General features: G+C 41.4%; 1 protein-coding gene and 1 long non-coding RNA gene across 2 annotated transcripts in view; both read right to left on the reverse strand.

Moving 5' to 3' along the window:
* LOC126260279 (Down syndrome cell adhesion molecule-like protein Dscam2) overlaps positions 1-4,679 on the reverse strand; it is an 81,850-nt gene extending 77,171 nt beyond the window's left edge. The window contains exons 1-3 of the mRNA XM_049957605.1: positions 4,604-4,679; positions 3,326-3,465; positions 2,296-2,564 (exon numbers count right to left, since the gene is read on the reverse strand). Of these exons, the coding sequence (XP_049813562.1) occupies positions 2,296-2,564; positions 3,326-3,465; positions 4,604-4,679 (485 nt within the window). The remainder of the gene's footprint in view (positions 1-2,295; positions 2,565-3,325; positions 3,466-4,603) is intronic.
* A 25-nt stretch (positions 4,680-4,704) lies between these two features.
* Positions 4,705-26,594, reverse strand: part of LOC126260916 (uncharacterized) — a 36,064-nt gene continuing 14,174 nt past the window's right edge. The window contains exons 2-3 of the long non-coding RNA XR_007546663.1: positions 24,377-24,523; positions 4,705-4,788 (exon numbers count right to left, since the gene is read on the reverse strand). This is a non-coding gene — a long non-coding RNA (uncharacterized LOC126260916). The remainder of the gene's footprint in view (positions 4,789-24,376; positions 24,524-26,594) is intronic.

Raw genomic sequence — 26,594 nt, forward strand, 5'->3', positions numbered from 1 at the left:
GGGAGCCTGGCCCGATGAAACTTCCTGAATGTCAACGTCCATGTTCTCTGTAACTGCTTCCTTCGATTCTTTCGAGGCTGAGTGGCAAACTTTAGCAATGTGTCCTTTTTTATTACATTTGCGATAAACGGCCCAACGCTGGGGGCACTCCGACCGATCGTGATGTATATAGCACGACACACAGGACGGTAACAGGGGCCGGTGGCCGGAACTCTGTTTACGCGCCATGCGGGAGCGGCCGTAACGGCCGGATTGTACCGCTCGCACATCGTCCACCCCGGATGCAGTGGACGCGGCCGCGCCGCCCTGAACCGCCGCGACGTCGCACCACGCTTCCAACTGTTGACCGGCGGCGTGAGAGACTTCATACGATTGAGCAATGGACAGGACTTCCTCGAGGGAAGGGTCTTCTAACTGCAGGGCCCGTTGCCGGACCTCCCTATCAGGGGCCAAACGAACAATGACGTCGCACACCATAACATGGGCATACGACTCTCGCGACTGCTCCGTGACAAAATGACACTTGTGACTAAGACCGTGCAGGGTAGCGGCCCACGCCCGGTAAGACTGATGGGGCTGTTTCTTGCAATGATAGAACTCGACCCTAGCCGCCACAACATGCATGCGGCGGCGATAATAGGAAGACAGTAATGAACACAATGCGTCAAAAGACAAGGACGAGGGTTCCGGCAACAGCGCTAGCTGCCGCAAAACTTGATACAGCGAGGGAGATATCGAAGACAAGAAAAGAGCATGAAGTACCTCCACATCGGCAACATGAAGCACCTGGAAATGCTGCCGAAGGTGATGTTCATACGTGTCCCAATCCTCCGCCGTCTCGTCATACAGGGGAAAGGGAGGAGGGAACGGCTCTGGAGCAGTCGGCGTGGAGAGCAACGCCGGAAGCACTTGTTTCATGGTGGCCATGAGCTCCTTTTGCTGCGCAACCAAAACCCGCACTAAATCCTCCATGCCGTGGATAAGCCGCGAAACCGGAACAATGACGCAACACGCGAAACAACGACCCTACTCGTCGCCAATTGTGTAGTAACACGGTTCACGTTTTCCGTCGCACTTCAGAGTAGACCGAGAACTGTCTCATAGGCATGCCCGATGTGAACTGACTGGGCACAGCCCATGCTGCCTGAGTTGTTGTTGTTGTTGTTCCGCTGGCAGAGGTCGCGGCCGAATTCTCGCGTGCCCTCTGGTGGACGGAACTCTATTTGCGGCAACTACCGTCCGTGACGTGCCGTGCTGATGTGCGCCTCCTGCAATCTTTCTGGTGGCTACTGCAAATAGAATTGGGGAAAAATGAAATTTATGGCATAACTTGACTAAAAGAAGTGAACAGTTGATGGATACATTTTGAGACATTAAGGAATTGTCAATTTTACATTTGAGGGAAGTGTGGAGAGCAAACATTCCAGAGGGAGACCAAGAGACAAGTACAGTATAAAGGTTCAAATGGATGTGATTTGCAATAGTTACTCCAAGAGGAAGAAGCCTGCATAGGATAGAGTAAGTAGCATGAAGAGTGCATCAAACCAGTTTTTGAACTATTGATTATGACAACAACAACAACTCCATGATGCATTAGTTACCTGACATCAGGACATGGCAAGTACCACTCACTTCTGCTGTTTGCACTTGATTGAGACAATCAGTTCCAAGCAAGCTGACTGCTTTGATGCAGATATTGCTGTTGTAATTAAACAGCAGTTTTAAAAGATGTCACAGACTTAATTTTATTATACCCAAACTAAGAGGGATATTTGAGATACACCGTCTATGAGTGCATCAGAGGCAGCACAAGAAAAGGATTTGCATATATGAAGTGTCCAAGTCAAGTCGAGTACTCATCCTAGAAGTGACAGAATGTTATTAGGTCACATATGTAATGCAAAATTCCGATTAATAGCATAAAACTGAATGAAATAAATGAAGGAAGGTGGTGAATGAAATATCTGGTATGAAAAGAACAGGCCAAGAAAATACACCAGGAAAGAAATGTTTACAAAGAGAGGGAAACATATGAAATAGGAAAAAGATGCAAGAGAAAGTTGTGAAAAATCAGAAAAGAGGGTAGGTAAGCTAGGTAGAAGATATCAAGTGATTTATTCATTGAACCATTAAAAGGTTTCTTGCCACAGTACAGTCTCCCTATCAGTCACTCCCTTTCAAAAAGATATGTCATCGTTTACATCTAGTAAATCCAGACAACCACGGTTGCTTTATGTTCTGTCTAGCATATAAAAAAAGTAAAATGTAGCTTAAATGTTGCTAAAGATTACTAACCCCTTCCTCCATATTATTGTAGGCTGAGGAAGCCCAACAGTGAGACATGGCAGGGCAAGTTCTTCCCCTCTGGCACCCACCACATGGTCACCAAATGAGGCAATCTTTGCTGGCACTTGCTCTGATGGTGCCTGTATCACATGCAGACTGGGTTGGCTCTCCCCAACCATTGTGGCTGCAGTCACCCAGAATTCATATCGATGATGTGGAACAAGATGTGACACAAAGTAGTGTGTCTGGCTTGGAGGTATTTCATATTCTTCTTTCAACTGTAGATAAACTAAAATGTTTTACAATGTCAAAGTAAACTGATTTAGAAGCTGAAAGTAAAAGTTTTCTTAAAAAAAAAAAAGATTTTCATAATACTAGGCAATATAATTATTTTACAAAAAACAGACAAAGATAGAATCAATGTAAAAGTTCTGAATTTTTTGCTAAAATATTGACTTCAGATAAAGATAACACAACAGAAGTAACTGCCCAAAATATAGAAATAAAAGTTTAGAAAACAAAAGCTCATTTCAGATAAGGCAACTGTACTCTCGACTGTAATTCAGAATGCTGATATTCGGTCTTTGCAATATCTATTCCTTGTCCAATATGGTTCTGAAAACTTCTGTATTCAATGGCCATATTTGCAGTCTGTGCATGTTGATGTACTTCAGTTTTTGCTGTGTGTGTATATTGGTGGTGGTGGTGGGGAGGGGGGGGGGCAGTGCTCTACAATATGATCTCACGATTATTTACATAAGCAGTCAAATTTATAATATGAACTGAAGTTGTCACAGATATGGCAAGTTTTTATTTAGTATGTAAGTATGCTGCTCTGTGGAGTTTATCAGAAATAAAACAGCTGGTTTGATCCAGTCATAAAAGCAAATATGTGAGTGGCAGGCTTGTTTAAGATGTTATCATGTTGTGCAATTAGTACTCTGAATCAAGTTAAAATGAATTTGATCTTTTTTACGTCAAACAGTTAAATATTTATCACATGCATTTCTAATATATTTTGAATTATGAGAATATTTACCAGATGTGCACCATCCAGGGACCTCATGTACAAATTGTATCTTTTTATTATTCCATTTGGAGATTTTGGCTTTTTCCAAGAAATCAGCAATGTTTTTGCATTAGCAGCCAGTGCTTTAATGTCTTCAGGCTTATCAGGGACTGTCAATTTATAAATAAAATGATTTGTGATATAGAAAAATTATCATATCATAATATGATATATAACTCATTAATCATCAATATACAGGATGTTACAAAAAGGTACGGCCAAACTTTCAGGAAACATTCCTCACACACAAATAAAGAAAAGATGTTATGTGGACATGTGTCCGGAAACGCTTAATTTCCATGTTAGAGCTCATTTTAGTTTCATCAGTATGTACTGTACTTCCTCGATTCACCGCCAGTTGGCCCAACTGAAGGAAGGTAATGTTGACTTCGGTGCTTGTGTTGACATGCGACTCATTGCTCTACAGTACTAGCATCAAGCACATCAGTATGTAGCATCAACAGGTTAGTGTTCATCACGAACGTGGTTTTGCAGTCAGTGCAATGTTTACAAATGCGGAGTTGGCAGATGCCCATTTGATGTATGGATTAGCACGGGGCAATAGCCGTGGCGCAGTACGTTTGTATCGAGACAGATTTCCAGAACGAAGGTGTCCCGACAGGAAGACGTTCGAAGCAATTGATCGGCGTCTTAGGGAGCACGGAACATTCCAGCCTATGACTCACGACTGGGGAAGACCTAGAACGACGAGGACACCTGCAATGGACGAGGCAATTCTTCGTGCAGTTGACAATAACCCTAATGTCAGCGTCAGAGAAGTTGCTGCTGTACAATGTAACATTGACCACGTCACTGTATGGAGAGTGCTACGGGAGAACCAGTTGTTTCTGTTCCATGTACAGCATGTGCAGGCACTATCAGCAGCTGACTGGACTCCACGGGTACCCTTCTGCAAATGGTTCATCCAACAATGTGTCAATCCTCATTTCAGTGCAAATGTTCTGTTGCTGTGTGTTTCCATTCCATGATTAATGTGATTTGAAGAGAATAATAAAATGAGCTCTAACATGGAAAGTAAGCGTTTCCGGACACATGTCCACATAACATATTTTCTTTCTTTGTGTGTGAGGAGTGTTTCCTGAAAGTTTGGCCGTACCTTTTTGTAACACCCTGTATAACAAAATGGAATGTTCATTATTGACAAACATGCTGCAGTCATGCCTAATAACTATTAACAGAATACTAACAAAATATTTAGTTATAAAACAGTACTAACACATTTCATACCATCCTCCTGTGTTCTACAGAAGACAGGTCTGCTTGAAACACCATCCCCCACTCTGGTGTAAGCTCTCACTTCCATGCTATAGTTACAATATTTTTGAAGCCCAACTAACTCCATTTTGCATTCTTCAGTGGAAGATTCAGACTGAGATGAAGCCTCTGGACATTAAAATATTGTTGTTTAATTTCTGTAACAGTGATACTATAATATTCATGAGTTATTTATATGACAGTATCAGGAAAACAAAGCAACAAAATAATGGATGGAAAGAAGTGGTTCAAAAAAGGAGCCATTCTCAGCAACGAAAATGAAAGCATTATAATGAGGAGGTATCCAAAGTTAGAATTTTGTGAGCAAACAGTTACTAGTACACTGAAATACTACTAGGTGTCTCTCCATACTTTCTGCTTGAAGCAGAGTGACCAACAGCTGTGAGGTGGACAGTTTTGTTAGATGTTAGTGAGCACTTTTACACTGTCATGTTTCCACGAGTTTGCAGCTTTGCAGTAGCTGACCTGAAAGAGCAGTATGACTGTAATAAGCTTTGTTTTAAACTTGGCAAAACTACTGCAGAAACACATCAAATGGTGAAGCAAGCTTTTTTATACAAAACTTTAGATCAGACACAGACTTATGACTGGTATAAGCGTTTCAAAAACTGGTGAACATCAAATGATGATGACAACTATATTCCACACATATTACATTCTATCCTGGTATTTCCATTAAATGATGATGGTAGTTGTTACAGTCAGCTGTCAACTGGCACCACATCAAAATATCTTCAGAGTGTGAGGGATTTAATTCCACAAGATCACTGACTGACCACCCAAGAGCTCTAAAAGTAAGTTATGGCACATGTGAAAGTATTCTGCCTGAGTAACTCGATATGAGAGGGATTTCAGTGAAGTTTGTGGCATGGCTGGTTCTAGATGATGAGAAACAACATTACATGGAATTCTGCAAGAAATTAAACAACTGCTTTCATATATAAAACTAAATTGTCTTTTAAAGATTGTCACAGCTGACAAAAGTTGGATTTATGGCCATGATCGTGAAACGCAACAGTCTTCACAGTGGAAGAGTCTTTCTTCATTTCCACCAAAAAAGCTTGACAGTCAAGAGTAATTTTACACCCCCTGCCCCTCCATCACCAGCTACTCCAGTCCAGTCACAAACATCACCTATGCCTTCAAAGGCAGGCCTACCTGTGAAACTAGTCATGTAATCTACAAGCTAAGCTGCAACCATTGTACTGTATTCTACATGGGCATGACAACCAACAAGCTGTTTGTCCGCATGAATGGCCAATGACAAACTGTGGCCAAGAAACAACTGGACCACAATGTTGCTGAGCACGCCGTCCAACATGATATTCTTCCTTTCAATGACTGCTTCTCAGCTTGTGCCATATGGATTCTTCCCACCAACACCAGCATCTCAGAATGTGCAGGTGGGAACCCTTTCTGCAATATATCCTACATTTCCATAGTCCTTCTAGCCTCAACCTTCGTTAGTCATTATTGTTCTCTCACATCTAGCCCCTTCCCTGTTCCCATTCCAGCACTATAGAGGTCTCTATTCCACCAACAAACCCAGTCTTTTTACTTCTCTCCTTTTCTGCCCCCCCCCTGCCCCCCTCTCTCTCACCTTCCGTCTAGCTTCCCGACTGCATCTAACTGCCCTACCATCTCTCCACCTATTCCCTGCACAATCCCCAGCAGCACTTTACTATCCCCCACATCTACCCTTCTATCCCCTCTCCATCACAGCCTACTCCTTACCCCCACCCATCATGCGCTGCTGTTGCTGCTTGTAATCTGGCTTCAGCTGCCAGAGACTGTGGTCCTGTGTGTGTGTGTGTGTGTGTGTGTGTGTGTGTGTGTGTGTGTGTGTGTGTTTTTGACAAAGGTCTTGTTGGCCAAAAGTTTATTTTGTGACAGTCTTTTTGTTGTGCTATCTGCGACTCAGCATCTCCACTATATGTTGAGTAGCAACATTGTTTGGCTTTACTTTCTCACAAAGGCATGGTTACAAAGTATAGTTTGGTGAAGGCATAGTTACAAAGTATAGTTTGGTGTCATAAGTAGCACGTCAACTTATATTAGCTCAAGGTGTGTCTCCACTGATATTAAACCATGCAATTTATACTAACTTGTACAAGCAATTTGAGAGGAGATATATGGATTATGATGGACTTTCTTGCATAGTTTTTAGTCATTATCCTTTACTCAACTATCCCCTTCTCTATTCCCATTCTGGCACTATACAGTCTTCTGTTCCACCAACACACCCACAGTCTTATTATTTCTTTCCTTTTCTGCCCCACCTCATCATCTGTCTAACCTCTCAACAGCACCTTTGCTTCTCCTTTCATGTGCAGTTGTCTGGAGTCTGACCTTGGCAGCAACAGACAGTAGTTATGTGTATGTGAGTTGTATTTGCATGTGCATGTGCGTGTGTTTGTTTGTGTGCGGTGGCTCCTCCTTCCAACAGAAGGGTTGAAGGGGTAGGAAGAGGGGTGAAGGAAAAGGACTGGAGATGTCCAGGAAAAGGGGTAGATTTCAGAAAAAGTCACACAGAACTATTGGTCAGAGAAGGCTTATTGGACAGGATGAGAAGGGAAGACTGAACACTGGGGACTGCACCGGATGAGATTTGAAAACTGGAGAGCTTAAAGGTGCAAGATAGGATAATATGCAAGACAGAGATTACTGCTAAAACATTGCACATGAGTTAATAAGAGTGAAAAGCTACATGCATTGTACATAACAGAGGTGGGAGGAAGATGCCAAAAAATAGACAGGAAAGAAAATAAAAGCTGTAGGAAACTAAAATGGAGTGAATAAAGGAGCAGTTACTGCAATGCAATGCTGAGACAGAATAAATTAATGTCAGTTAAGGCCAGGTGGGTGGCAAGAACCAATAACATGTTGTAACGCTTGAAAATTTCCGAGAACCCCCCCCCCCCCCCCCCCCCCCCCGGTGTCTAGGGGAAGAATCCAGATGGTGCATGTCGTGAAAGGGAAGAATCCAGATGGCGAGTGTCATGAAATGGGCACTGAGGTCATGTCTGCTATGTGGGTAGAGCATGCTCTGCAACAGACTATTGTATGTTGCCAGTATACACCCTCTGCCTATGCCCATTCATCCTAACTGTTAATTTGGTGGTAGTCATGCCGATGTAAAAGGCCAAACAGTGTTTACATAACAGATGGTATCTGAGGTGTCATTTCATAGGTGGCTCTCCCTTTGATAGTATATGTTTTGCCAGTTACAGGGCTGGTATAGGTCGTGGTTGGTGGGTGCATAGGACAAGTCTAGCAGTGGGGACAGTCACAGAGGTAGGAGCATAGGGTAGGGGAGATGGGTGCACAAGGAGCATAGGGTCTGACATCGATATTGTGGAGTTTCGGAGGGCAACAAAAAGCTATTCTAGGTGTGGTGGAAAAAATCTCAGATAGAATGGATCTCATTTCAGGACATGATTTTAGGAAGTCATGGCCTAGTCAAAGTAGCTGATTAATACATTCCAGACCAGGATAACACTAGGTGATAAGTGGTGTGCTCTGAAGTTGTTTTTTGGAAGGATCAGCAGTACCAGAATTGGATTCTATGGCCCAGGAAATCTGCTTTTGACCTAGGCTGGTGGTGTAATTATACCCAGTGAAGACTGAGGTGAGAGTGGTGGTGTATTGCTGTAAAGAATCTGCATCCGAACAAATACGTTAGCCTCAAATGCCAAGGCCGTATGGGAGGGAACATTTGACAAGGGAAGGATGGCAACTCTGAAAATGTAAGTACTGTTGTTTGTTACCAGGTTTAATGTGGACAGATGTGTGTAGCTGGCCTCAGTGAAGATAAGATCAACATCAAGGAAACTGGCACCAGATTCATAAATGTATCTAAACCAAACCAAGCACTGAAGACTTATGAATTCCAGGAAAGTCCCCTCCAAGTGACCCATGAATGCTTGATGTAGGAAGGAGCCATCCTGGTTCCCCTGGCTATACCCCTGATCTGTTTGTATGTCTGGCCCTCAAAGGTGAAGTAGCAGTCTGTAAGTATAAAGTTGATTAAGGTGAGCAGGAAGGATATCATAGGTTTGGAATCAGATGGGTGCTGACAGAGGAAATGTTCAGCAGCAGACATACCATGTATGTGGGGGGATGTTGATATAGAGGGATGGGTGGCATCAATGGTGACAAGTATTCGACTTCAAAGTGCAACAAATGCCAGACTTCATCTCAGAAAGTTATCCCACTTTCTCCTAAACTACCTGAACAGTAGTGTTTCCCCTTCTGTCCCTCTGCAGCTCCCTAAACAGCCACACCATCAACCACCACTCCTCTCCTACAAATCGAGCTTGGCCAACATCCTTAACATCCCACAGCCTGCACCACTGCCTCCCAGACCACTAATAACCCATAATCACAAGAACCAGTCACAACTGTACAGTGTTCTCAAACTCTTATCTAAAGCACTCTCCCTCCTGAAGCATCTGTATTACCCAAGGGTCTCAATTTCAGCCCTAAACATGGATTTGATCGTGGTGCTTTGGTGAAGGACCTACTTTCCTTCACACACAATGCAACTTGGAATATCACTTTGCAACCCAATCTCAAAATCTTTCCAACAGCACACCTGACACTGAACCTGCCTTGAACAGTTCTGACCAATATCTCAACTTGATCCGCCAACACTACCTCAAAATCATCCTTTACAAGCCTTACAAGAATGCCTCACATCCAGCTCTGCTTCACAACGCTTCCTCGGGTCCCTACAACATGAACCTAACCCGTCCCCTGAAGAACTTCTGGCTCTGCATTCCCTAAAAGCTGATGACTCCATCATTATCCTCCCAGCAGACAAAGGATCTACTACTGTGGTACTTGACTGAAAGGAGTATATATACGAGACAGTAACTTGTTCTCGAAAGAACAATTACTGTTGATGACCGTGTAGCTTTTCCCTGGAATAAATGATGAATAACTGAAAACCTCAGCTGCCAACAGGTGTTGTTGATGTACCTCGATGTGGACAGCTGAAAATGTGTGCCCCGACCGGGAAGCGTGCAAGGGATAAGTCCCTGCAGTCGCGCTATTCATCTGTGTCCTCGGTGGCTCAGATGGATTGAGCATCTGCCATGTAAGCAGGAGATCCCGGTCCCGGTCGGGGCACACATTTTCAGCTGTCCACATCGAGGTATATCAACAACACCTGTCAGCAGCTGAGGTTTTCAGTTATTCATCATTTGAAAGGAGTATGTTAGTGAAAGTCTATGCCAGCTGCTGGACACCTCTACATACACAATCTGCCATCAAGATCCCATCCCTGTGGTTCAAACTGACCCTGCAGTCCCTCCTTACAACCTCAGGTCCCTCACAAGGACAACACCTCGATCCGTAGAACTTCTTACCCCCCCAAACCATACACCCACACCTTCTACCTTCTTCCTAAGATACACAAATCCAATCATCCTGGTCATCCTATAGTTGCTGGCTTCAAAGCACCTACCAAACATACATCTGCCCCAGTTGATCACTACCTGCAAACTACAGTACAGAGAATTCCCTCTTGTATCAAAGACACCAACCATTTGCTAGATTGTCTGAAATCTGTGCCTGTCCCATTCCCCACGACACACCTTGCTTGTCACCATTGATGCTGCCTCCCTCTATAACAACGTCCCCCACATACACAGTCTGTCTGCTGCTGAATATTTTCTGTTAGTGCCCACTTGATTCAAAACCTATGACATCCTTCCTACTCATCTTAATCAACTTTATACTTACAGATTACTACCTCACCTTAAATCCTGGTACTACTGAACCTTCCAAAAGACAACTTTTGAGTACAGCACTTGTCAACCAGTACTATCCTGGTCTGGAATGTATTAATCAGCTCAGGCCATGATTTCCTAAAATCATGCCCTGAAATGAGATCCATTCTATCTGAGATTTTTTCCACCACACCTAGAATAGCTTTTTGTTGCCCTCCCAAATTCAGAAATATCCTTGTCAGACTCTATGCTCCTTCTGCACTCATCTCCCTACCCTATGTTCTACCCCTGTGACCATTCCTGCTGCAAAACTTGTCTTATGCACCCTCCTACCACTACCTATACCAGTCCTGTAACTGACAAAACATATAATATCAAAGGGAGAGCCACCTGTGAAACAACACACATCGTACACCAGCTGTTATGCAAAACACTGTTCGGTCTTTTACATTGGCATGACCACCATCAAATTATCAGTTAGGATGAATGGGCATAGGCACTGCGTGTATACTGGAAACACACAATATCTTGTTGCAGAGCAGCTGTGCAAGATGATAGTCATGACCGCAGTGCTGTTTCACCACACACACCACCTGGATTCTTCCCCTAGACACCAGTTTCTCATAATGCAGGTGAAGCCAGAGATAAATTCTGCCGAAATTTTTACAAAGGCACAGACGGTGTTTAGAAAGGATAGATTGCATGCAACCGGTGGTGGCGTGTTTGTTGCTGTTAGTAGTAGTTTATCCTGTAGTCATGTAGAAGTGGATAGTTCTTGTGAATTACTAAGGGTGGAGGTTACACTCAACAACCGAGGTAGGTTAATAATTGGCTCCTTTTACCGACTTCCCGACTCATCAGCATTAGTGGCAGAACAAGTGAGAGAAAATCTGGAATACATTTCACATAAATTTTCTCAGCATGTTATAGTCTTAGGTGGAGATTTCAATTTACCAGATACAGACTGGGACACTCAGATGTTTAGGACATATGGTAAGGACAGAGCATCGAGTGACATTATACTGAGTGCACTATCCAAAAATTACCTCGAGCAATTAAACAGAGAACCGACTCGTGGAGATAACATCTTGGACCTACTGATAACAAACAGACCCGAACTTTTCGACTCTGTAAGCGCAGAACAGGGAATCAGTGATCATAAGGCTGTTGCAGAATTCCTGAATATGGAAGTAAATAGGAATATAAAAAAAGGGGAGGAAGGTTTATCTGTTTAGCAAGAGTAATAGAAGGCAGATTTCAGACTACCAAACAGATCAAAATGAAAATTTCTGTTCCGACACTGACAATGTTGAGTGTTTATGGAAAAAGTTCAAGGCAATCATAAAATACGTTTTAGACAGGTATGTGCCAAGTAAAACTAAAACCTCTCAGACAAACAGAAGCTAAACGATGTTAAAGTTAGCGTAAGGAGGGCTATGAATGAAGCATTCAGTGAATTCGAAAGTAAAATTCTATGTACCGACTTGACAGAAAATCCTAGGAGGTAACTGGCTCGAAAAAGCATATCCAGACACTCCGGGATGATGATGGCATTGAAATAGAGGATGACATGCATAAAGCTGAAATACTAAACACCTTTTTCCAAAGCTGTTTAACAGAGGAAGACCGCACTGCAGTTCCTTCTCTAAATCCTCGCACAAACGAAAAAATGACTGACATCGAAATAAGTGTCCAAGGAATAGAAAAGCAACTGAAATCACTCAACAGAGGAAAGTCCACTGGACCTGACGGGATACCAATTCAATTCTACACAGAGTACGTGGAAGAACTTTCCCCCCTTCTAACAGCAGTGTACCGCAAGTCTCTAGAGGAACAGAAGGTTCCAAATGATTGGAAAAGAGCACAGGTAGTCCCAGTCTTCAAGAAGGGTCATTGAGTACATGTGCAAAACTATAGACCTATATCTCTGACATCGATCTGTTGTAGAATTTTAGAACACGTTTTTTGCTCGTGTATCATGTCATTTCTGGAAATCCAGAATCTACTCTGTAGGAATCAACATGGATTCCGGAAACAGCGATCATGTGAGACCCAACTTGCTTTATTTGTTCATGAGACCCAGAAAATATTAGATACAGGCTCCCAGGTAGATACCATTTTCCTTGACTTCCGGAAGGCATTCAATACAGTTCCGCACTGTCGCCTGTTAAACAAAGTAAGAGCCTACGGAATATCAGACCAGCTGTGTGGCTGGATTGAAGAGTTTTTAGCAAACAGAACACAGCATGTTGTTCTCAATGGAGAGACGTCTACAGACGTTAAAGTAGCCTCTGGCGTGCCATAGGGGAGTGTTATGGGACCATTGCTTTTCACAATACATATAAATGACCTAGTAGATAGTGTCGGAAGTTTCATGTGGCTTTTTGCAGATGATGCTGTAGTATAAAGAGAAGTTGGAGCATTAGAAAATTGCAGCAAAATGCAGGAAGATCTGCAGCGGATAGGCACTTGGTGCAGAGAGTGGCAACTGACCCTTAACATAGACAAATGTAATTTATTGCGAATACATAGAAAGAAGGATCCTTTATTGTATGATTATATGATAGCGGAACAAACACTGGTAGCAGTTACTTCTGTAAAATATCTGGGAGTGTGCGTGCGGAACGATTTGAAGTGGAATGATCATATAAAATTAATTGTTGATAAGGCGGGTGCCAGGTTGAGATTCATTGGGAGAGTCCTTAGAAAATGTAGTCCATCAACAAAGGAGGTGGCTTTCAAAGCACTCGTTCGACCTATACTTGAGTATTGCTCATCAGTGTGGGATCCGTAGTGGGTCGGGTTGACAGAGGAGATAGAGAAGATCCAAAGAAGAGCGGCGTGTTTTGTCACAGGGTTATTTGGTAAGCGTGATAGCGTTACGGAGATGTTTATCAAACTCAACTGGCAGACTCTGCAAGAGAGGGGCTCTGCATCGTGGTGTAGCTTGATGTCCAGGTTTCGAGAGGGTGTGTTTCTGGATGAGATATCGAATATATTGCTTCCCCCTACTTATACCTTCCGAGGAGATCACAAATGTAAAATTAGAGAGATTCTAGCACACACATAGGCTTTGCGGCAGTCGTTCTTCCCGCGAACCATACGCGACTGGAACAAGAAAGGGAGATAATGACAGTGGCACATAAAGTGTCCTTCACCACACACCGTTGGGTGGCTTGCGGAGTATAAATGTTGATGTAGATGAACTAGCATTACAACATGTCCTTGGTCCTGGCCTTAATTTACATTAATTTATTCTGTCTCAGCATTTCTTTGCAGTAACTATTCCTTTCTTCAATCTGTTTTAGTTTTCTACATCCTTCATTATCTCACCTTTCTCTTTTTCTCCATCCCTCTCCCACATCTGTTATGTACAATGCACTTAGCTTTTCACTCTTATTAACTCACGCACATTGTTTTAGCAGTAATCTCTGCATATTACCCTATCTTCCACATTTAAGCTCTCCAGTTTTCAAATCTCATTATGTGCAGTCCCCAATAATCAGTCTTTCCTTCACATCCTGTCCAGTAAGTCTCCCCTGCACCACTGTTCTGGGTGAGTTTTCTGAAATCTATCCCTTTTCCCAGACCTCTACTATCCTTTTCCTTCATCGCTCTTCCCGTCCCTTCACTCCTTCTGCCAGAAGGAGGTGCCACTGACTCCGAAATCTTGCACAATTATAAATTTCTTTACATGCATATTCTGCCAATGTTTGGTGAGTAGAGTTTTTTATCCTACATTATAATCAACCCTTTTCATAATACTGTCACCATATGAGACTTTGTGAGTTCTAGACTTAAATTGTTTGCTGTGATACACTTATGGGCCTGTTCAGCTATCACAGAGCTGGTTTTCGAATCACCAAACTGGGATGGAGAATTGTGACTGAAAATATCTGAAACAGGACAAGATGACTAAAAAAATTATTGTTGTAATATATGACATACACAGTCTAGGGACCTTTGAAAACTGTTATGTTGAGTTCTAAATACTTAAACTGTTTATCATGTGTAATTATTTTTCCTGAAACTTGTTAAGTTTGATAACAATTTTTTAGTGTCTATCTTGGCTATGATAATGCATTCACTATACTGTTCGCAGTTGCTTACCTGCAAAAAAAAAAATTCATATTTTCTTACTCATTATTAAACCCACTCCTGCATTACCCCTATTTGATTTTGTATTTATAACTCTGTATTGACATCATCAGAAATCGTGCTCCTCCAGACACTGAACTTCATTAATTCCCACTATATATAACTTCAACCTATCCATGTTTTAAAATTATCTAACCTACCTGCCCGATTAAGGGATCTAACATTCCACACACTGACCTGTAGAACACCAGTTTTATGTCTCTTGATGATGATAACATCCTGAGTATTGTCCACCTGGAGATCTGAATGGGAAACTATTTAACCTGTGGTATATTTTACCTATGAGGATGTCATCATCATTTACCATAGAGTAGAGCTGTATAACCTCGGGAAAATTTATGGCTGTAGTTTCCTCCTGCTTTCAGCTGTTCGCAGAACCAGAAAAGCAAGGCCATTTTGATTGATGTTAGAATGTCCAGTCAGTCAGTCATCCAGACTGTTTCCCCTACAAACAGTGAAAAGGCTGTTGACCCTCTGCAGGAATCACACATTTCTCTGGCCTCACAACAGATACCCCTCAGTTGTGATTGCACCTACGGTATGGCTATCTGTGTTGCTGAGGCATGCAAGCCACCAAACCAACTGTTAGGCCCATGGTTCATGGGTCACTGGGGGGTTAAAAGTAGACTGTCTTTTTTAACTTTTTTGGAGAAAGTGGTAAAGCTCCATATCATAAATTCTTCAGCATAAAAATATTTAAGGTTTCACACATGTTTGTGCACCTAAATGAAGCAAGTGGTAGGAACAAGTTTGTGCAGTTGAACTTTCATCAAAAAAGCAACAATTCTGGTTTATACATCCCACCATTGTATTTGCATTGCCACATGTAAATGACACATAGTTCTTCCATGAAATCCCTTTTCTTAGCAGCTCTTCACTCAAGAGGTTAAAAATGTCAGGTTAGAAAAAATTGCAGCAGTTTGAAGACAAACGCGTGGAACCTTCTTGGATCAAAAACAATTTTATTCCTATCCTTTAAGTTAACATGCGCAGAACAAAAAATTTTTTGTTGTCTCTCAGCATAAGCTATCTTAGTAAGCCATGGTGACAGAATTATTCATAGACAGGTTTACTACTTACTCAGTAAGGAAGTAATTGGAACATTTTATGAGTAGTAGCATATGATTAGGAAAATGTAATCAGAACAGTTTTCAAAAAAACATCAAATTATGATAAATCCATAACAACTACAGACAATTCATAGTAGTTGTCACCCATGAAAATACAGTTTCAGAATTTTGGTATGGCCATAGTATCCTTAATACATATAGACTGGACATTACTTTTTCTGCAGATAGGTCACCTACTGCTTCTATAAAGGCCTTATATCTATGCATAATCCCAAAAATTTATGTCTCAAACATGTCTTTGGCAGAACCTCATCATTTAGAATATTTTATATATTTGTTTCTCTATGTTAACTTATAACTTATCTCTTTTATTTATTTATTTACATATACCTAGAACCTTTTATGCATGTGAGACACTAGGATGTGGAGAAGCTTAAAGAATATATAAATGTACTTTACACAGATGTCATATAGTTATTTAAAAAAAAGAAAAAACAGTTGCAGGAAAAATACAAAACACAAAACTAGAGCAAAACAGAAGCAAAGTGAACAACCTAAGAAACCACACAGTAAGTATGTATCTTAGTATTATACATACAGATTATACTTCTCTGTTGAAAAATTCATCTAATGAATAAAATGTTTTTTCAAGTAAAAACATCTTCAATTTATTTTTCAGTAATACACTATTACTATATAGGCCCTTGATGTAGTTTGACAGTGAATTAAATATTTTTCCATTGGAATGCTGTACATCTCTCTGAAGCTGAGTTAGATTTTTGAAATCACAATGGAGCTTAGTCTTTCTTCTTGTATTGTGATCACAGTACATTTCATTGGTTTCATAGTGGACAGGATTGTCAACCTTGAAACTCATAATCAAATAAATATGTTGGGCAGTTGTAGACAGTATTCCAAGTTTCATAAAGAGATAATGGCAGGAGGTTCTCAGGGGTACTCTACACATTATTCAGACAACTTTTTTCTGCAGAAAGAAAATTTTCTTAGATGTAGATGAATTGGCCCACAGGATAAGTCCATGCATATAACAGAGTGGAAGTTCACAAGGTATGTCTCCAAATTGTGCTATTGTCCTAATGGCAAAAGTAGCAGTGGGCAACCTTTCTATGGTGTGGAGGACATGATGTTTCCAGCCAAACCTAATGTATATGTGGAGGCCTATGAATTTGAGGTAATAAGTAATAAGGAACAAGACTTTTGGTCAGGTGAATATAGGGTTATAAAAACAAAATCAAATAGGGGTAATGCAGAAGTAGGTTTAATAATGAATAAAAAAATAGGAGTGCGGGTAAGCTACTACCAACAGCATAGTGAACGCATTATTGTGGCCAAGATAGACACGAAGCCCATGCCTACTACAGTAGTACAAGTTTATATGCCAACTAGCTCTGCAGATGATGAAGAAATTGATGAAATGTATGATGAGATAAAAGAAATTATTCAGGTAGTGAAGGGAGACGAAAATTTAATAGTCATGGGTGACTGGAATTCGAGAGTAGGAAAAGGGAGAGAAGGAAACATAGTGGGTGGATATGGATTGGGGGAGAGAAATGAAAGAGGAAGCTGTCTGGCAGAATTTTGCACAGAGCATAACTTAATCATAGCTAACACTTGGTTCAAGAATCATAAAAGAAAGTTGTATACATGGAAGAATCCTGGAGATACTAGAAGGTATCAGATAGATTATATAATGGTAAGACAGAGATTTAGGAACCAGGTTTTAAATTGCAAGACATTTCCAGGTGCAGATGTGGACTCTGACCACAATCTATTGGTTATGAACTGTAGATTAAAACTGAAGAAACTGCAAAAAGGTGGGAAGGCTATTTACAATTTGTACAGAAACCAGATGGCAGTTATAAGAGTCGAGGGACATGAAAGGGAAGCAGTGATTGGGAAGGGAGTGAGACAGGGTTGTAGCCTGTCCCCGATGTTATTCAATCTGTATATTGAGCAAGCAGTAAAGGAAACAAAAGAAAAATTCGGAGTAGGTATCAAAGTCCATGGAGAAGAAATAAAAATGTTGAGGATCGCCGATGACATTGTAATTCTGTCAGACAGCAAAGGACTTGGAAGAGCTGTAGAACAGAATGGACAGTGTCTTGAAAGGAGGATATAAGATGAACATCAACAAAAGCAAAACGAGGATAATGGAATGTAGTCGAATTAAGTCAGGTGATGCTGAGGGAATTAGATTAGGAAATGAGACACTTAAAGTAGTAAAGGAGTTTTGCTATTTGGGGAGCAAAATAACTGATGATGGTCGAAGTAGAGAGGATACAAAATGTAGACTGGCAATGGCAATGAAAGCATTTCTGAAGAAGAGAAATTTGTTAACATCGAGTTTAGATTTAAGTGTCAGGAAGTCGTTTCTGAAAGTATTTGTATGGAGTATAGCCATGTATGGAAATAAAACATGGACAATGAATAGTTTGGACAAGAAGAGAATAGAAGCTTTCAAAATGTGGTGCTACAGAAGAATGCTGAACATTAGATGGGTAGATCACATAACTAATGAAGAGGTATTGAATAGAATTGGGAAGAGGAGGAGTTTGTGGCACAACTTGACAAGAAGAAGGGACCGGTTGGTAGGACATGTTCTGAGGCATCAAGGGATCACAAATTTAGCATTGGAGGGCAGTGTGGAGGGTAAAAATCGTAGAGGGAGACCAAGAGATGAATACACTAAGCAGATACAGAAGGATGTAGGTTGCAGTAAGTACTGGGAGATGAAGAAGCTTGCACAGGATAGAGTAGCATGGAGAGCTGCATCAAACCAGTCTCAGGACTGAAGACAACAACAACAACAACAACAACAAAGTATTTTCAATGGGAATTAGTGATCAGAGCTGAAATGGATGTAATTAGCTCCGCTCCGGTTTACTGTCAGTGAGTTTACTTTGAACCAGGTTTTGAGTTCTGAAAGTAATTTGTTGACATCACTCTCTATATTGGTGGACTGGTTATTATTTATCACATTGGCTAGTATTGTCAGCAAACATAGTGAACTTGCATGTTTTTTATGGCAAAGATAAGTCATTTATTTACATGAGAAACAGCAGTGGATGAAGGACAGAGCCGTGGGGGACTCTATGGAGTACAGTGCCTGAGTCGTATCTGCCCTCTCACCTGATTTGCTGCTCTCTTCAAAAACTGTGATTCCTATCGCAGAGGTAAGATTTTAGCCATTTTTCCACTGCCCCTCTGGTGCCACAGTGACATGCTTTGTTGATAAATATTTTATGATCCGCATAGTCAAAAACCTTAGAAAGATCACAAAATATCCCAGCCGGCTTTCAGAATGTCATTCTAACAGGTCTTCAACATGCTTCACCACACACTTGCAGGAGCGATAATGCACTTGAATTACAATTCAGTCAAAATTGGCCTGTGGTGATGTACACTGTCTGACAAAAGAGTGAAGCACCCAGGAGATGTGGTCAGATGTCAGTGTAGCAAGTATGTAAATGATCAGACCTGTATTTCTCTGTAACAATACAGCAAGCAGCTCAGAAGGATTACTATGAGGGTTGAGGTGGGGAGGGGAACACAGTCCTTCCCCTCATTCCCTTATGCCCTATGCTCCATGGGTGCCTAATGGGCAGTGGTATTGGCCATACAAAAAATATTGCATTAATGGTAGACTTCATTATAGCCTTGTTGTGGAGTATCACATTGTTCAACATTACATTGACAATGTTTTCAAAATGCTGTGCACTGTTCTGCCATAGATTACACCCTGACCTACAGCTGCACACCTGCTGTGGTTATTATTCTCAGCTGAGGACAGTAGAACAACCACTAGAGTGCATTAGTGTTGTTCATGTTTAGCATTGTTACTAAGCCTGGTAGGGTATATAATGGGCACAAATAGTGTCAGATGCTTAGTGATCACTCTGAAGGACTTGAAGATGCTGTGTACTCATGTGACACAGCATTACCAGCACTTGGTAGAGTCCGAAAGGTGCCACATCGTGGCCTCCAGTTGGCCTGTTAGAATGACATTCTGAAAGCCGGCTGGGATATTTTGTGATCTTTCTAAGGTTTTTGACTATGCGGATCATAAAATATTTATCAACAAAGCATGTCACTGTGGCACCAGAGGGGCAGTGGAAAAATGGCTAAAATCTTACCTCTGAGATAGGAATCACAGTTTTTGAAGAGAGCAGCAAATCAGGTGAGAGGGCAGATACGACTCAGGCACTGTACTCCATAGAGTCCCCCACGGCTCTGTCCTTCATCCACTGCTGTTTCTCATGTAAATAAATGACTTATCTTTGCCATAAAAAACATGCAAGTTCACTATGTTTGCTGACAATACTAGCCAATGTGATAAATAATAACCAGTCCACCAATATAGAGAGTGATGTCAACAAATTACTTTCAGAACTCAAAACCTGGCTCAAAGTAAACTCACTGACAGTAAACCGGAGCGGAGCTAATTACATCCATTTCAGCTCTGATCACTAATTCCCATTGAAAATACTTTGTTGTTGTTGTTGTTGTTGTTGTTGTCTTCAGTCCTGAGACTGGTTTGATGCAGCTCTCCATGCTACTCTATCCTGTGCAAGCTTCTTCATCTCCCAGTACTTACTGCAACCTACATCCTTCTGAATCTGCTTAGTGTATTCATCTCTTGGTCTCCCTCTACGATTTTTACCCTCCACACTGCCCTCCAATGCTAAATTTGTGATCCCTTGATGCCTCAGAACATGTCCTACCAACCGGTCCCTTCTTCTTGTCAAGTTGTGCCACAAACTCCTCTTCTCCCCAATTCTATTCAATACCTCCTCATTAGTTATGTGATCTATCCATCTAATCTTCAGCATTCTTCTGTAGCATCACATTTTGAAAGCTTCTATTCTCTTCTTGTCCAAACTATTCATTGTCCATGTTTTATTTCCATACATGGCTATACTCCATACAAATACTTTCAGAAACGACTTCCTGACACTTAAATCTATACTCGATGTTAACAAATTTCTCTTCTTCAGAAATGCTTTCATTGCCATTGCCAGTCTACATTTTATATCCTCTGACTGACCACATCTAATCAACATTAGGGAAGATTTGACCAAGCACATTGTAACACCTGCATATCTGCCCCTGCTGTCCAAGAACAAGTAATGGACTTCCTGCAACATTGTGTGTAATTCTCTGCCCTTGGTCAGATACAGCAGCATCTATACTAGGGAATTACTGCCCCACACATGGGCTAATGTCAGCACTGTGACATAAACAACTGCATTTGGAATGGTGCTGTGAGACAGGGAAGCAAGGACTGCTAATGAATGAAAACACGTTTTGTTCAGCAATGAATTGTGGATCTGCACTAACGTGGATGACCATCGTCAGTATTATGATGGGAGTCTGAACAAAGGTCCCATTCTTCTGATGTTTTGGAGAAGTGCAGTGGTTTTACTCCTGGTGTCATGGTGTGAGGAGCCACAGGGTATGACTTCAGGTCACATCCAGCACTGATCAATGGAACTCTGAAGGCACAACAGTATCTTACTGGCATCCTGCATCCTCGTGTGCTATTTCTGATGTGATGGTACTGTAGTGCTATTTTTCAACAGGACAATGCTCTTCCACACATGGCATGTATATGTGTGAACCATCTATGTGATGCTAAGGTACAATTGTGGCCAGCAACATCTATAGATCTGACCCTGACAGAAGATGTGTGGGACCAGCTTGGATGTTATCTCTGTCCCAGAGTCAATATCCAGGATATCAAAGACCACTTATAACAACTGTGGGTCTCCTCACCTCAGGAGAGGATACAGCACATTTATGACATGCTTCCCAGCCAAACCAGTGCTCGCATCCAGGCAAGAAAAACTGCATCATACTGATAAATTGACTCATATACCAAGTTCTTTGCAAATTTTCCTCGATGTTGTAACCACAGTAACAACATCACATACCTTCTCAACTTATGAAGTTACATTTACTTTCTTTTCCCCTTCTTGATGTCTACCTCCATAGCAGAGTGGATAGTGTAGATGGCTGCCGTGTGGAGATCTTGGGTTTGATTCCTGGTACTGCCAAGAATTTTTCCTTGGTGGGAGGACCGGTATGGGGATACCAGCTGAGGAGCTACTTGATTGAGAAGTAGCAGCTCCAAGGTCTGGAAAGTTGGCGAAACATCTGGGACAATGATGTGCTGAGCACATGCCCCTCCAAACAGCATCAAAATGATGCTGCAAGGCAGGGGATGGCGTGACAGCAGATCAACATCCCTTGGGCATTCAAAGCCTGGATGAGGAGCTCATATCCCTTCTGGGTGCTACACACTTTTTGTCAGGCAGTGTGTAATTTATTTATTTATTATGAACATAGCCTTGCAGGAAAAATTGTTTGCTTCTTCTTCTGCACTTCAAAGCTTAGGCACTTGTATCTGCTCTGTCTTCAGTTTTCACTGCCACCTCATTCTGGGTCTTCCTAGGATCCTTCTTCCTCTCGGCTGGTACTGCATGGCCAGACATGGCATTCTCTCTGCACTCATTCTTTGTGGGTGATTTTCATAATGTTTTATTTTGTTCAGTTTTTTCTTTAATATTACAAGTACATAGTTCATTCCTAATATCTTCATATCTCATATGGTCTTGCCTGGTAACATCTCTTACTTCCCTAAGGAAATCTCATTTCCACTTTTTGTAGTTTGCTTTTATCATTTTTTTAGGGATCCATGGCACACTTCCATACAACAATACAGGTGTAGCCATGGTTTTATAAAATTTTAATTTTGTTTCCTTCTGTATTTTGTTCTGCAATGCTTTGTTTATCATTCTGCATATTGATTATTTTTAACATTATTTTCTATGTCCTTATCCATATCATAGCTTACATTGTATCCTACAAAATTAAAGCTGGAGACCTGATCAAGTGGTGTATTATCTATTATTAGTTTCGAGCATGTGGGGTATTTCCCATGATGTGCCGAGATTGTAATTTTTCTTGTTGATATTCAAACATTACATTATTTTTTCCCTAGTTGATGTAATTTATAGACTACTTTTTGTAGCTCATCTTACTTTATTACAAAATGGTATCATCATCTGCACACATAAGAACATTAAAATAATTATTTCTGTTGAACTGTATACTCAGATTTACTTCCTATCTCCAGTTTTTAATCAAATCATTTATATATACATTAAATAAGGTTGGTACCAGGCTACAGTCTTGTTTGAGTCCCTTATTGCTAGTGGTTTCTTCAGTTTTGTTAATACCATCTGTTATTATTATTTTCGTGTCCATGTATAAGCTTTTTATAGCTTCTATGTCTACAATATCCAGCTTTAATAATTATGTTCACATTGTCAAAAGCTTTTTCCAAAGCCAATAAAAGCTATATACATTTCTAAACTGAACTCTTGTCATCTTCCTAAAATTATCTTTATTGTAAGTATATTATCACTGTATCAATGGCCTATCTGGAACTCACATTGTTCTTTCAATAGGAGAGACTTCGGTTCTTAAATGACTATTTATTATTTTTGCAAAGATTTTATAGGCCAAGTTTAGGAGGCTGATTCTCCAATAATTTTCTCATTGTTTCTTTGGCCTTTTTTAAAAATTGATATTACTTCTGATATTTTCCAGAAATCTGGGATTTTACACCAGTGCCAACATTCATCAAATAAGTGTAATAACCTAAAATCACAAAAGGGGCCAGCATATTTTAGATGATCCAAATTAATACCATCTGGTCCATATGCTTTCCCTGTTTTTCATACTTTTTAAAACTACTTGCAGTTCTTTTATTGTGATTGAACCCAATGTTCTAGTATGTGATATGATCCTCTCCTTCTTCATTAATTCTGGATCTTCTATTTCCCACAATTTTTTTATAAAACTCTTCCCACTCATCTTCACTAATTATATTTAGTCCTTCAGTATCTTTTCTTCAATCTGTTTACGTGTTTCATTGGTTTATAGCCAAAAGTTTGCCTCCTCTGTATATCTTGTTCTACTTTAGTTATAAAATGGTCCCATGACTCTTGGTATGTTACCCTAGTTATCTGTTTGGCATGGTTCCATTTTTGCTTATACTCCCCTTCAGTTTCTGGTGTTTTATTCCACAGGAGTTTTTGTGGGCTCTATTTTTTTCTTCAACAGCCTTTACAATATTTTCATTTCATATCCTCAATCCTTCTTTTTTCCTTAGCCATTTCTTCTCCTCAATACCTCATATGTCACTCTTTTTATGCTATCTTTAATATTTTGCCATTCTTTCTCTACATCCCATACAGTTGGAGTGTCCAGCAGATATTTCTGTAGCCAACTTTGGTAAAATATCCAAATACTTTCTTGTTCCAGAAGATACACCTTAAAGACATCCTCAAGCTTTGTTTGTCTTCTTGCCCTAGCTTTCTTCCACTTATCTAGCATTGTAACTGCTGCAATGACTAAACAGTGTTCAGAACAGATTTTGCTTCCTCAGTGTAAGTGTATATCCTGAACCTGATTACATATCCTGTCATTTGTTATTACATAGTCTATTAAAGATCTAAAGTCCCTAGATTCCATGTAAACTTATGTATCTCTTTTATTATAAAAAAAAAGTGTTGGTGACCTTAAGCTGAATGAAGGTTGTGAACTAAGTTCTTCACAATATTCATTGAGGTATTGTTCTCCATATGTACCCACAGCTCCTGAGATTGGAATGTGTTATTTAGTAAATTTGTAGACCCATGCATAAAGAAAAATATAAGCATACATACATAAATACATACCATCCCACTCAGAAACTGTCCTGTATGTGACCTTGTACCCCAGCAGGACACCATTGACATTATTAACAGCAATTTCCAGCCAGGTCAAGAGGATACTTTGTGAAGATACACTGGTGCAATGAACATCTCTTGGAGGTGAGTCCGGAACTAAAACAATTGAGCAAATGAAAGGTCTCATTATCAATGACATTCTATCATAAACTTATACATTATTTTGTTTTATTTGTATTTATTTATGCTGTATCAAGTTAACGTAAATTTGTCTCCATCAAGATATTGTTCCTGTACAGTTCTAGTTACTAGAAGATAAATTAGAGAAATGCTGGTATACAGCAATTGTTATACTGTAGTGACATTTAGATGCCATATTATTTCCGTCACATCTATTGAAACATTCTATATCTATATTCCTTTTATTAGACATTATAGAGTTCTTTATGGTAGTAAATACACTGCCAAAATTTGTGTGAAGCCTGTCCATTTTGGTATATATTCAATTCTAAGTTTAACATTTTGTTGCTCTTCATTTTGGCTTTGAACTAACATTTTATTCCAAATATTAAATGTGTTAATACTAATTAGTGACATAGCTTTAGGGTCTTACCCTGTATGCTTCTGTAGTTAATTAACACTAGGTTTATATTTTCTTTTCTGGCCAACTACACTCCTGGAAATGGAAAAAAGAACACATTGACACCGGTGTGTCAGACCCACCATACTTGCTCCGGACACTGCGAGAGGGCTGTACAAGCAATGATCACACGCACGGCACAGCGGACACACCAGGAACTGCGGTGTTGGCCGTCGAATGGCGCTAGCTGCGCAGCATTTGTGCACCGCCGCCGTCAGTGTCAGCCAGTTTGCCGTGGCATACGGAGCTCCATCGCAGTCTTTAACACTGGTAGCATGCAGCGACAGCGTGGACGTGAACCGTATGTGCAGTTGACGGACTTTGAGCGAGGTCGTATAGTGGGCATGTGGGAGGCCGGGTGGACGTACCGCCGAATTGCTCAACACGTGGGGCGTGAGGTCTTCACAGTACATTGATGTTGTCGCCAGTGGTCGGCGGAAGGTGCACGTGCCCGTCGACCTGGGACCGGACCGCAGCGACGCACGGATGCACGCCAAGACCGTAGGATCCTACGCAGTGCCGTAGGGGACCGCACCGCCACTTCCCAGCAAATTAGGGACACTGTTGCTCCTGGGGTATCGGCGAGGACCATTCGCAACCGTCTCCATGAAGCTGGGCTACGGTTCCGCACACCGTTAGGCCGTCTTCCGCTCACGCCCCAACATCGTGCAGCCCGCCTCCAGTGGTGTCGCGACAGGCGTGAATGGAGGGACGAATGGAGACATGTCATCTTCAGCGATGAGAGTCGCTTCTGCCTTGGTGCCAATGATGGTCGTATGCGTGTTTGGCGCCGTGCAGGTGAGCGCCACAATCAGGACTGCATACGACCGAGGCACACAGGGCCAACACCCGGCATCATGGTGTGGGGAGCGATCTCCTACACTGGCCGTACACCACTGGTGATCGTCGAGGGGACACTGAATAGTGCACGGTACATCCAAACCGTCATCGAACCCATCGTTCTACCATTCCTAGACCAGCAAGGGAACTTGCTGTTCCAACAGGACAATGCACGTCCGCATGTATCCCGTGCCACCCAACGTGCTCTAGAAGGTGTAAGTCAACTACCCTGGCCAGCAAGATCTCCGGATCTGTCCCCCATTGAGCATGTTTGGGACTGGATGAAGCGTCGTCTCACGCGGTCTGCACGTCCAGCACGAACGCTGGTCCAACTGAGGCTCCAGGTGGAAATGGCATGGCAAGCCGTTCCACAGGACTACATCCAGCATCTCTACGATCGTCTCCATGGGAGAATAGCAGCCTGCATTGCTGTGAAAGGTGGATATACACTGTACTAGTGCCGACATTGTGCATGCTCTGTTGCCTGTGTCTATGTGCCTGTGGTTCTGTCAGTGTGATCATGTGATGTATCTGACCCCAGGAATGTGTCAATAAAGTTTCCCCTTCCTGGGACAATGAATTCACGGTGGTCTTATTTCAATTTCCAGGAGTGTATAATGCTTACTCCTCTCCATAATAGACAATATGCACATCTCTCCTTGGCATACTACACCTTACTGCTCATCTAGTACACAGAGAGATTTCTCTAAAATAAAAATGCTATCGTAATCATGCTGTACCTACTCT

Source organism: Schistocerca nitens, chromosome 5, assembly GCF_023898315.1.
Source record: "Schistocerca nitens isolate TAMUIC-IGC-003100 chromosome 5, iqSchNite1.1, whole genome shotgun sequence".
Classification (NCBI taxonomy): Eukaryota; Metazoa; Arthropoda; class Insecta; order Orthoptera; family Acrididae; genus Schistocerca; species Schistocerca nitens.